At 44.1% G+C, this 12,802-nt stretch overlaps 1 protein-coding gene across 1 annotated transcript in view; it reads left to right on the forward strand.

The window, feature by feature from the left end:
- Nucleotides 1-2,202: 2,202 nt before the first annotated feature.
- Nucleotides 2,203-12,802, forward strand: part of LOC129855245 (ephrin type-B receptor 1-like) — a 176,483-nt gene continuing 165,883 nt past the window's right edge. Inside the window, exon 1 of the mRNA XM_055922679.1 lies at nucleotides 2,203-2,478. Within this exon, the coding sequence (XP_055778654.1) occupies nucleotides 2,421-2,478 (58 nt within the window). The 5' untranslated portion in view covers nucleotides 2,203-2,420. The remainder of the gene's footprint in view (nucleotides 2,479-12,802) is intronic.

Here is a 12,802-nt window from a genome sequence, read left to right on the forward strand (position 1 = left end):
CGGGGTGTGAGGGGTTAAAGCACAGCGGGGTGTGAGGGGGCAGAGCACAGTGGCATGTGAGGGGGCAGAGCGAGGTGTGAGGGGGCAGAGCACAGTGGCATGTGAGGGGGCAGAGCGAGGTGTGAGGGGGAAGAACACAGTGGGGTGTGAGGGGTTAAAGCACAGCGGGGTGTGAGGGGGCAGAGAACAGCAGGGTGTGAGAGGGCAGAGCACAGTGGCATGTGAGGGGGAAGAGCGAGGTGTGAGGGGGCAGAGCACAGTGGAGTGTGAGGCGGCAGAGCACAGCAGGGTGTGAGATGGCAGAGCACAGTGGAGTGTGAGGGGGCAGAGCACAGCGGGGTGTGAGGGATTAGAGCACAGCGGTGTGTGAGGGGGCAGAGAACTGCGGGTGTGAGAGGGCAGAGCACAGTGGAGTGTGAGGCGGCAGAGCACAGCAGGGTGTGAGAGGGCAGAGCACAGTGGAGTGTGAGGGGGCAGAGCACAGCGGGGTGTGAGGGATTAGAGCACAGCGGTGTGTGAGGGGGCAGAGAACTGCGGGTGTGAGGTGGCAGAGCACAGCGGGGTATGAGAGGGCAGAGCACAGTGGGTGTGAGGGGTTAGAACACAGTGGGGTGTGAGAGGGCAGAGCACAGTGGGTGTGAGGGGTTAGAACACAGTGGGGTGTGAGAGGGCAGAGCACAGTGGGTGTGAGGGGTTAGAACACAGTGGGGTGTGAGGGGGAAGAGCACTGGCTGTTGGCACACCCTGCCTACATTATTGTGTGGTCTGTCTGTCTGCATGGGCTGCTGAGTCACAGGCTCTTGCCTTTTCCACCCTCATTTAGGCAGACAGTAATATTAGTGTATCATTAGTGAGGTCAGCATGTAATTGTATATTCCATGCAACGCGGAAAATTATTTAACAAATAACATGGGAAATATATGTATACATATTACATTAAATGCAACACTCTATGCATTTAGACACTATTTATTCTTATTACTCAAATTAATATTACAACATGAAATGTTCAAAATTTTTCTAAATACTCGAAAATAGCAGCAAGTACATTGAAGTGGCACACAATTAATATTCATGCTGGCAACCCATTATCAAGGTGTTTCTATAGGGAAAGGGAAAGGTATAGAGGACATCAGTGGTAGAAAATTATGATTTATACTCTTATAGTTGGCTTATGGCCTGTAATTATGGAATACTCATGTTACAAACACAAATGATAATAATTGAATTACCAAGAAGAAAGTAACAAACATTCAAACTAACCAGCATTCTCAATGTTCTGTAGTGTGTGAGTTATGCACACACACACACACACACACACACACACACACACACACACACACACACACACACACACACACACACACACACACACACACACACACACACACACACACACACACACACACACACACAAACATTATTCTCTTCCTCAGGTGAAGAAGGCTAAACGTGATTGATTGGCTGGCGAAGTGGTCTTTCCCCTGTGATCCAACCGCAGGGTCATAAGATCTCATATTATAACTACTGCACTACTACACACATAAATCCAAACCATTTCATAGGCTAACAGTTTTCGCTTCAATGCACCCGTTCAAAATTCATATGCAGAGCCATGATGACACAGTAATGGACACAGTTGTTGGAAAATACTCTTAAATCCGCCATAGTCTCTTGCAGAACATAAAGCATTCATAAATCTATGAGCCTACTTAATCAACGAGTTGGTCTATCGTAAAGGAAGGCAGATATGCATTGATTCAGTCGCTGTCCTGCATGTGATGGGTTTTATTCTCATCAAATAGAGATATTACAGGTGACAATTCAGTATATCACCATGGGCTATGGAAATAACTCTCATGACTATGCATAGCCATAAAACATCATGGACTGCTTAGATTTATGGAATAGGATGAGAAATAAAGGGTAAATGCAATCACATTATCTACATAGACCATTTATCACTGACATTAATCTGATTAAAAACAGCTAGCAGGTGAAACTGTGCATGCAGTACTTTCTCTGGACCACTAGTCGTTGCTCTTTCCCTGCAGTATGAGCGCAAGGTAACACAGGGGGGCTTTTCAGTAGTTTGAAAATGTTAGTAGGACTCTGAGCGGGTCCTCTGCTGGGATTGGTTTGAGATCCACTATCTTCTTTCCGTGATTGGCCAAGAGGTGTTCAAGGGGTGTGAGAAGTGGTGTGGAGGGGAGGGAGGGGGCCCAAGGTCTTTCTCGCATCCGGCTTCACCTATTCCCTTCGTGCCACAAGCCTCCAAGTATTAGGTTTTCATACACTGCGTACAGTACGGTTTGAAATGTGACTCAAAATAAGCACTGGTGGAATACTATTCTGTGGCAGCTGAAGGACTTGTGTTTACACCTTTTTGAAAGGGAGAGGAAAGGCAGACCACCTTTGCCATGCCAGTGGATTTGTTTGCGATTTTATGCGTGATTTCTACGGTTTACGCAGTGGAAGGTAAATTATAGGAGTTTCTCTTTTTTAGTTATGATATTGTATTGCTATGTGTGAGCGCGTTTGAACGCAATGTGTTACATAAACATGGTTATTGCAATGGTTATTGTAAGCACGTGGATGTATTATTTTCTAAAGGTATGGAAAGCTATTAGGATCTTAGATGGGATAACTTTGGAGCTGGTTCCGTGGCACCTCTGATGGATGCAGGGCAGGCAGAGGTACCCAGGCTCGAGGGTGGGTTTTTCCTACTACTACCACCAGACGATGGTGGAGTTTCACTTTTGGGTCACACATTCCCTTCAATCATACCTTCAATCATTAGACTACAAGAGGAACATTGAAACCATTTATTATTGATATATATATAGTATGTATCATCTTTGCTTTATAGGCTTCAATTGGTTAATTGTGTTCAATTAATGACCAATCATTAAATGCCGCGGGGCAATTAAATGTTAATGCAACTATCTGTAGGCCTAGTACACCAATTATTTACACCAATATGATTTGATATGACATTACCTCCCCGAAATATAGGCTAGTGGAGATGAGGGATGCGTGCTACAGCCAGTCCCCGGCACCCTGGTGAAGGATTTGCAGTCAGTCAGTGCGCCATGGAATATTTCATTCGGGTCATGTTTTAGATAAGTGACAGGCATTGTACCTATAATGATTCATTTATTTGACTATATCCCCCTAAACCTCCATAAATGATGACTTCACTGAATCCTATTTTGATGTGGAGCTGTGCCTGTCAAGAAGTTAGCGAATGCTATCTGTTCGACACACTGTATTATGAGATACGTTTTCTTCAGATTTGCGGGGTTTGTTCCTCTCATGTTAACGATTGTCTGGTTTTCAAAAAAATACAAAACTTTATTGTGGATTTTGTCTATATGGATGTTTTTGAGTAGGCTACTCAGGAAGAATCCACAGGTCGGGCTGGTCTCACCAGGTTTATTGATATACCTAAACGCTCTCAGTGAAGCATCATCAGCTATGGATCTGGTAAATAGCATAGCAAACGCCAACCTGGACCCAGGGGTAGACATAACATAGTTAACTAAATATAGGACACTCCAATTAGTACAATATTTTATTTTCAGTATAGTATGGATGTCCATCATCCTTTTTTTATGTGTTACGAATTACAATTCTTATGATATGTTGCTAATTGCAATTTGAACATTATGTTACGAATTGCAATTTGTACAAAATGTTCAGAATTTCATAGTATATGTTCAGAATTCCAATTTGTTGGGGCTAATGTTAGCTAGGTGGCTAAGCTAGGAGGCTAATGTTAGCTAGGTTAGGGCAGGGATGGGCAATTCCAGTCCTCAAGGGCCTGATTGGTGTCACAGTTTTGCCCCAGCCCCAGCTAACATACCTGACTCCAATAATCACCTAATCGTGATATTCAGTTTAGAATGCAATTTTATAAAATCAGATGTGTTTGCTAGGGATGGAGTTCCCTGGCCTAGGAATTAGGTTAAAGGGTTAAGGTTAGGGTTAGGGGAAGGGTTAGCTAACATGCTAAGTAGTTTCAAAGTAGCTACAAAGTAGTAAGAAGTTGCGAAGTGGCTAATGAGCTAATATGGTAAAGTTGTCTGTGATGAGATTCAAACACATTCGCGTTGTACGCTTACTCATCCACGCGTTATTCGCCTTGACCAACTCAGTGGCCTTATGTTTAGAGTGTCCACCCTGAGATTGGAAGGTTGGGAGTTCAATCCCTGGCTGAATTGCACCAAAGTCTGTAAAAATTGGACCCATTGCGTCTCAGCTTGGCACTCCGCATTAATGAGTTTGATTGGTGGTAAGGCCCTGCGATAGACTGGCGTCCTGTTCAGGAGGGTGTATTTGTATATTAAGCTGCCTCACACTACAGAAACAGGAGATAGGATCCTGCTCCTAAGAGCCATTCTGGCTCGTGCAAGGCTACTTACTTACTTACATCCACCCAAACCAACCACCCTACTTTTGTTTTTGCCTTAAGTAACCTTCTGTCTTTATGTAACCATACCAAATGCAACGTATCATACTAGAATGATTTGACCAAGATTACACGTACTATGTTACGCCTAGACTATGAGACCAGGCTGCCAACATGCATCAGTGGTGACGTCAATGGTGGTGACCAATGACTGTCCATTGGGAACAAATCGAATACCCTTGTCTCGGGTTTTTTAAGGTTTCTTATAGATCAATGCACTGATATACACCATGGTTAGAAAAAACCCTGTATCAAATATTTAATCTTTGATTTGATACAATATTTCACAGCAGGTTTTTGGAAAGGCTAAACGAGTGACCTACCTAACCTGTACTCAGTATGTGGACTAGGGTTGACTGATCATATAGTGAGGCCCCTTACCATTTGCCTGGCTATGACAATAACCTGACTAATCCTTGGGCCGGACCCAATAGAGGACTGCTTAGTTCACCTATTAGTGGCCAGGCCCCATGAATGAGTTGGCCAATGTTTAGGCAGTCATTGTCATTAAATATCCACAGCTTGCTTTGACAATCTATCCATAAACAATGCCTATCAGTGAATCAGTGAATTGCCCTGGCTTTGTCAATGAGCTGGCCCAAGCTTTATTTGGCCTTGTCAAGGATTGGGTATGGTGTGGCCAATCAGGCCAGTCCTTCAGTAGGACTTCCTCTAACCGATCCTCTGTGTCCTAATTAAAACTGGTGCCTGTTGCAGGCAAATTGCTGCCTAATGAACTGGTTGATTAAGTAATTAAACAAGCCTCTGTTTATGGGAAACAACTTTATAGTGATGATTGGTCCAGAGCATAACTCTCACAACCTTACAACAGTTACGGTCTCACAGGCAGCCGGTGTGGTGCTCTCTGCTTCGTTTCATTCTCTCCCTACCATACCATTGGATCTTCAATTCTCTTCTCCCTCTCTTCGTCTGTCCTTTTATTCTCCACAGTTAATTGTGTGAATATTTCAACATGTCTTCTGAATTCAGATGACACCAAAAACCCAAACAATCAAGTGCTCTGATCTAATCCGCAGTGTGTTTTAATGAGTCTTTTCCTTGTCGTCTTTCTTCATTCCTCTTTTCATCTTTTGCTTTCCTCATCCTCCCTCCTTTTCCCTTTCACTGTATCTGCATATTTCTCTCACTAACTGTCCGTTTGTATTCTATTCATTTCCCTCTTTTCTCTCATGTTCCCGCTATCACCCTGTGTTTTAATGAGCTTGCATGTAAGACATTAATTATTACCTAGCCTTCAATAAATTGACAATATCCCCTAGCTTGTTAATGCTGCCTCTACTTAAAACCATAACTCCCAGGCCTAGCCTTATCTTGACTCCCTCTGAAAAACTCTAACCCTGGCCCCAAGCCTGTTGGAAAAGGGACAGAGAGGAGAGAATGAAACAGGGAGAGAGGTGGTGAGTTAGTGAGGGATGTGGATTGTGTAAGTTACTGAGTGAGTGTCATTGGCTGTGGTGGCGGTGCTGGGGTGGCATTGGGGGCCCCTCCCTTCCTCCCTGACACAGGCTAATGAGAGAGGCCCCTGATCCTGGTTGGCTTTGGAAAGGGGGGCTTAGCATACGGGTACAGGGGCCTTATGTCCGTACAAAGAATCATTGTTATGTCTGCATGGACCTGCTCCAGGGCCTGTTTCCTCTCTCTCTCTCTCTCTCTCTCTCTCTCTCTCTCTCTCTCTCTCTCCCTCTCTCTCCCTCTCTCTCTCCTCTCTCTCTCTCTCTCTCTCTCCTCTCTCTCTCTCTCTCTCTCCTCTCTCTCTCTCTCTCTCTCTCTCTCTCTCTCTCTCTCTCTCTCTCTCTCTCTCTCTCTCTGTCTCTCTGTCTCTCTGTCTCTCTGTCTCTCTGTCTCTCTCTCTCTCTGTCTCTCTCTCTCTCTGTCTCTGTCTCTCTCTCTCTCTGTCTCTCTCTCTCTGTCTCTCTCTCTCTCTCTCTCTCTCTCTCTCTCTCTCTCTCTCTCTCTCTCTCTCTCTCTCTCTCTCTCTCTCTCTCTCTCTCTCTCTCTCTCTCTGTGTGTGTCATTCATTCATCCATTCTCCTGGTAATTAAAGTCTTCAGCAGCAGCAGCTCCTGGTGAAGGCGAACAGAGCTCCCTGTGTGCCTCACAGCCCCCCGGCTAAAAGACTAATTGGTTTTTGTTTTGATATTGTGTTTGAAGTTTGAATGTCTGTGATTATGGACTTTGCTTTGTGTTTTTTAAGCATTCTATTATTACATTGAATAGTAGTCAATATACATGTTTACAAAGGGACAACAGAGGAGAGGGTTAGACCAAAGGAGGAGGGAATTAGGTAGGTAGGGTAGGTAAGAGTTGTAGGTCTTAAGTCTCCCTCTCGGTCTCTCTCTCTCTCTTTTTCCTTTGCCTTTATAATTGTGGACCAGGCAGACCTAAATACGTTGGTGTTTCACGCCATCCTATTTCTGTCCTTTCCCTTTAGGCACCCTTCAAGACAAGGGTGCCTCATCTCTAATGTCATGCTAGTCCTGGTCCACAAAGGTCATAGGTCAAATGAAGGATTGCTCAGTGAATGTCCATATGACTGCAAGAGCCATAAAACTCAGAAAACAAATGCTAGAAACTATGATTCACCCAGAGCACATTATACAGCAGAATTTTATTAGCTGCTTTTCAGGAATGCTCAGGCACTGTTCTGTTCTTATATTCTATCTATGGTATCTCTGTTGAGCATGCCCTTTTCCCTTTTCATAGAAATGAGAGCAAAACAAGGGACAGCAGATTTGCGGTAGAAACAGAGGGAGGAAAAGTTTTGAACGAGGGAAAAAAGTGTAGGAATGTGGAAGGTGATAGAGTGAGGAAGTTGTTAATGACCTTGCCCCCCTCCTCCCCCTCTCCCCTCTTAGTCTCTGCAGTTGACGCTGACGTAAACTGAAAAAAAGCATTTTCAGGTAATTAGGTATTGATTTTTAAGAAGCAGGAGTACTGAAAAAAGAACGCAACAGCCCTCTTCTTCTCTGCCCTCCTTTCCTCTTCGATACTGGAGTGAGCAGCAGAGTTAGACTGGCTGTCAATCTTGGCTGCAGGGCCAGCCTAGTGGGAAGAGAAAGGGTTCAGCAACTAGTGATGCAAAGTCTGGTTTAGACCAAGCACCCCCACCCCCAAACATCTTCCCGTGGCTATGTATGGAATCACTCAATATTTTTTTTTTTTTTAAGTGTTCCCATCTGGGTGAGAGTCTATCCAGTTGCTAGTGCAGTGGAGGGCCAATCTGTACTTCTGTCTTTCCTATTTCCATTCAGATGTCTAGTAATGTAGATGAACAGGAATTAAATGATGTGTCATTGCTGTTTTAGTGGACAATGCTGATCATGTGATTTTCAGCCTGCTTGTCTTGTAAGGATAGAGACGGACTCCCTGTGGGTGTGAACATGGACTCACTTTGCCACCCAGTTCATTCCCTCATGATTCACAGCCTCGTTATTTTAATATGTGCATCAAAGTTGCAGCCCTTATTTCCTTTTTAAACCCAGGAAACAATGGCATAAAGCTGTTACGTACCTCGTGAATCTTCCTGAGTGGCCATTGTAGATCCCTATTAGAGCCTTAAATGCTTTGTTTTGGGTTTATGACCTCAGGAGTGTACTTATTTTGACTTCAGAGAGAGTGAGAGATAGAGGGAGAAGAAGGAGAGAGAGAAATTATAGCTGTCATAATTCTGGCACTGTTGTTGATGTCTCTTATTAGTCTGTGTATGGAACAACACAGGAGAAGAAAGACATCTGAACATTACAAATTTGAATTAACAGCCCAAACTTTGATGTAGTTCTTATCCTATTGGGCAATAGGGCAATAGGGTGATTTGACTGTTGTGGGCACTTGGTGATCAATAAGCTATAGGGGAGATATTGGCGTGCCAATTACCTTGTTGCTAGGGTTGATTTAACAACATCAGGATAAAATGTAATTCCCTCAAGGATAGATATCACATCCACGTTTAAAATGGATTGACAGATGTGCCCTTTTTACCCTTTTTATTTTTTTATTTCACCTTTATTTAACCAGGTAGGCCAGTTGAGAACAAGTTCTCATTTACAACTGCGACCTGGCCAAGATAAAGCAAAGCAGTGCGACAAAAACAACACAGAGTTACACGTTAACAAACGTACAGTCAATAACACAATAGAAAAATCTATGTACAGTGTGTGCAAATGTAGAAGAGTAGGGAGGTAGGCAATAAATAGGCCATAGAGGCTAAATAATTACAATATAGCATTAACACTGGAGTGATAGATGTGCAGATGATGATGTGCAAGTAGAGATACTGGGGTGCAAAAGAGCAAGAGGATAAATAACAATATGGGGATGAGGTAGTTGGGTGTGCTATTTACAGATTGGCTGTGTACAGGTACAGTGATCGGTAAGGTGCTCTGACAGCTGATGCTTAAAGTTAGAGAGGGAGATATAAGACTCCAGCTTCAGTGATTTTTGTCATTTGTTCCAGTCATTGGCAGCAGAGAACTGGAAGGAAAGGCGGCCAAAGGAAGTGTTGGCTTTGGGGATGACCAGTGAAAAATACTTGCTGGAGCGTGTGGTACGGGTGGGTGTTGCTATGGTGACCAGTGAGCTGAGATAAAGCAGGGCTTTACCTAGCAAAGACTTATAGATGACCTGGAGCCAGTGGGTTTGGCGACGAATATGTAGTGAGGGCCAGCCAACGAGAGCATACAGGTCGCAGTGGTGGATAGTATATGGGGCAGAAATCGGTTGAAGAGCATGTATTTAGTTTTACTAGAATTTAAAAGCAGTTGGATGCCATGGAAGGAGTGTTGTATTTCAGTGAAACTCGTTTGGAGATTTATTAACACAGTGTCCAAAGAAGGGCCAGATGTATACAAAATGGTGTCGTCTGCGTAGAGGTGGATCAGAGAATCACCAGCAGCAAGAGCGACATCATTGATATATACAGAGAAAAGAATCGGCCCGAGAATTGAACCCTGTGGCAACCCCATAGAGACTGCCAGAGGTCCGGACAACAGGCCCTACGATTTGACACACTGAACTCTATCTGAGAAGTAGTTAGTGAACTAGGCGAGGCAGTCATTTGAGAAACCAAGGCTGTTGAGTCTGCCGATAAGAATGCAGTGATTGACAGAGTCGAAAGCCTTGGCTGGGTCGATGAAGAGGGCTGCACAGTACTATCTTTTATCGATGGCGTTATGCTATCGTTTAGGATCTTGAGTGTGGCTGATGTGCACCCATGTCCAGCTCGGAAACCAGATTGCATAGTGGAGAAGGTACGGTGGTATCGAAGATTTTAGAAAGGCTGGGCAGGATATAGGTCTATAACAGTTTGGGTCTAGAGTGTCTCCCCCTCTCTTTGGGGATCTCAGATGATACGAAAGAGAGGTTGAACAGGCTAGTAATAGAGTTGCAACAATTTTGGCTGATCATTTTAGAGAGGGCCCATATTGTCTAGCCCAGCTGATTTGTAGGGGTCCAGATTTTGCAGCTCTTTCAGAACATCAGCTGTCTGGATTTGGGTGAAGAAGCAGGGAAGGGGGGGGGGGGTTTGCATTCCTAACTGCCTGAATTATATTGGGTCCTGATTTCCCTGAGAAGTTGCATATCGCGGGGCTATTGCAGAATGCCACAGGATGTTTTTGTGCTGGTCAAGGGCAGTCAAGTCTGGGGTGAACCAAGGGCTATCTACTGATGGGATGAGGTCAATATCCTTCCAGGATACCCGGGCCAGGTCGATTAGAAAGGCCTGCTCGCTGAAGTGTTTTAGGGAGCGTTTGACAGTGATAAGGGGTGGTCGTTTGACCGCAGACCCATTACGCATGCAGGCAATGAGGCAGTGATTGCTGAGATCCTGGTTGAAGACAGCAGAGGTGTATTTAGAGGGCAAGTTGGTCAGGATGATATCTATGAGGGTGCCCATGGTTACGGATTTAGGTTTGTACCTGGTAGGTTCCTTGATAATTTGTGTGAGATTGAGGGTATCTAGTTTAGATTGTAGGACGGCCGGGGTGTTAAGCATGTCCCAGTTTAGGTCACCTAACAGTACGAACTCTGAAGATAGATGGGGGGCAATCAATTCACATATGGTGTCCAGGGCACAACTGGGGGCTGAAGGGGGTCTGTAACAAGCGGCAACGGTGAGAGACTTGTTTCTGGAAAGGTGGATTTTTAAAAGTAGAAGTTCGAATTGTTTGGGCACAGACCTGGATAGTATGACAGAACTCTGCAGGCTATCTCTGTAGTAGATTGCAACTCCACCCCCTTTGGCAGTTCTATCTTGTCGGAAAATGTTATAGTTAGGGATGGAAATTTCAGAATTTTTGGTGGCATTCCTAAGCCAGGATTCAGACATGGCTAGGACATCAGGGTTGGCGGAGTGTGCTAAAGCAGTGAATAAAACAAACTTAGGGAGGAGGCTTCTAATGTTAACATGCATGAAACCAAGGCTTTTATGGGTAAGAAGTCAACAAATGAGAGCTCCTGGGGAATAGGAGTGGTGCCTAGGGCTGCAGGGCCTGGGTTAGCTTCTACATCATCAGCGTAGGAGTAGGATAAGGGTACGGCTAAAGACTATAAGAACTGGTCGTCTAGTGTCGTTCGGAACAGAGAGTGAAAAGAGCAGATTTCTGGGCGCGGAAGAATAGATTCAAGGCATAATGTACAGAAAAGAGTATGGTACGATGTGAGTACAGTGGAACAGTAAACCTAGGTATTGAGTGACGATGAGAGAGGTTTTGTCTCTAGAGGGGTGGAACAAAAGGGCATATTTTTGACAGAGCTAGGGGCTCTACAGTGAAATAAGACAATCACTAACCAAAACAGCAATAAACAAGGCATATTGACATTAGGTAGAGGCATGTGTAGCCGAGTGATCATAGGGTCCAGAGAGTTGCAATAGATGAGTCAGGGAGACAATTCAGTAGTCGCTACTATGCTAGGCTAGCTGTAGACACGGCGATTCAGACAGCTAGCGGGCCGGGGCTAGCAGATGGGCCTCCGGTGACGTAGCTAGTTACCTGGCTAGCTTCTGATGGGGGTTCCGGTTCTAAAGTATAAAGATAGCAGATCCGAACCACATTGGGTGAAGCGGGTTGCAGGAGAGTACATTCAGTCTGTAGATGGAAAGTGAGATTCAAATATATATATACAAAATATATACGAAGAAAACAATAAATACACGGGACAGGACGGGACAAGACAAAAAAAAAAACACGTCCGACTGCTGCGCCATCTTGGATCCCTGCCTCTCAACATGCAACATCACTCATGTTTAATACATGTCCGTTATAGTCCTATCATTCCTCATTTAACTGACAGCTGACCTCACCAAGGGCACTGCTTCCTGCTTATAATTATGTGTGACATTAGTTCTTATTCATGAGGAGAGGTCATCACTCATTTACTCTATCACTTCAACATCCACTGCATGATGTGGTTGAAAAACATGGTTAGAAGAATTGAGCTGTCTTGATTTCACACCTAGGGCTGTGACGGTCATGGCATTTTGGATGACGGTTATTTGTTAGTCAAATGACCACGGTCACCATAATATTGTTGAAATAGCAACAAGAACAAAAAATCGGTATACAATAATGTGCACATTTTCTCCTCTCCTCCGCTCCTAACTGTCACAGATTGTGTCCTGTTTTGGTAGGCCATTCAGTAGGTGCATGTACAGTATTTCATGATACTGGAACAAGGAGCAACAAAGTTTCATCACGTTGTTAAAGTCCATGTTACCACAGAAACGGACTCAACCACATGTCAGCTGCAGCCATCTTCAGTCAGCTGTTTGTTCCACAACACAAAATTCGAATACTGGCGAGTTTTGCCTCCTCTCGTCTCTCCTTATATCGTCTGTTAGATGTGAATCAGTCTTACTTTTACTTGACTGCTTTTGGGTAAAGTTTGCCGACTCATAAAACACGTTTAAAAAAAACTGTTATGACTTGTATTTTATTTTCATGATGATCTTCATGCCTATTGGTCGGTTACGCGATTATACAATTACCGTGCCAGCACAATATCACACCCAAGAGCACACAACACCAGTTAGTGTGTGGAGTTATAGACTGAAGCCTACTTTCTTTCTCTGACTTATTTTTGTCAGTGTACACCTTGCTGCAGTTGACTGCAATACAAAAACAAAGACCATCCAGAAGATGAAGTCCCTTTGCTAATGTTTTTCTGCACCGAGAAATAGAAAACACCGGTAGAGACAAAAGCGATCTGAAGAGCTGAACCACCCAACCTCCCTCTGCAATTTGCATAGAGAACATGATTTGATGGCTTTGATTTCAAAATAGATGATTGCGTTTGAAGAACAAAAGGCAAATG

Source organism: Salvelinus fontinalis, chromosome 5, assembly GCF_029448725.1.
Source record: "Salvelinus fontinalis isolate EN_2023a chromosome 5, ASM2944872v1, whole genome shotgun sequence".
NCBI lineage: Eukaryota > Metazoa > Chordata > Actinopteri > Salmoniformes > Salmonidae > Salvelinus > Salvelinus fontinalis.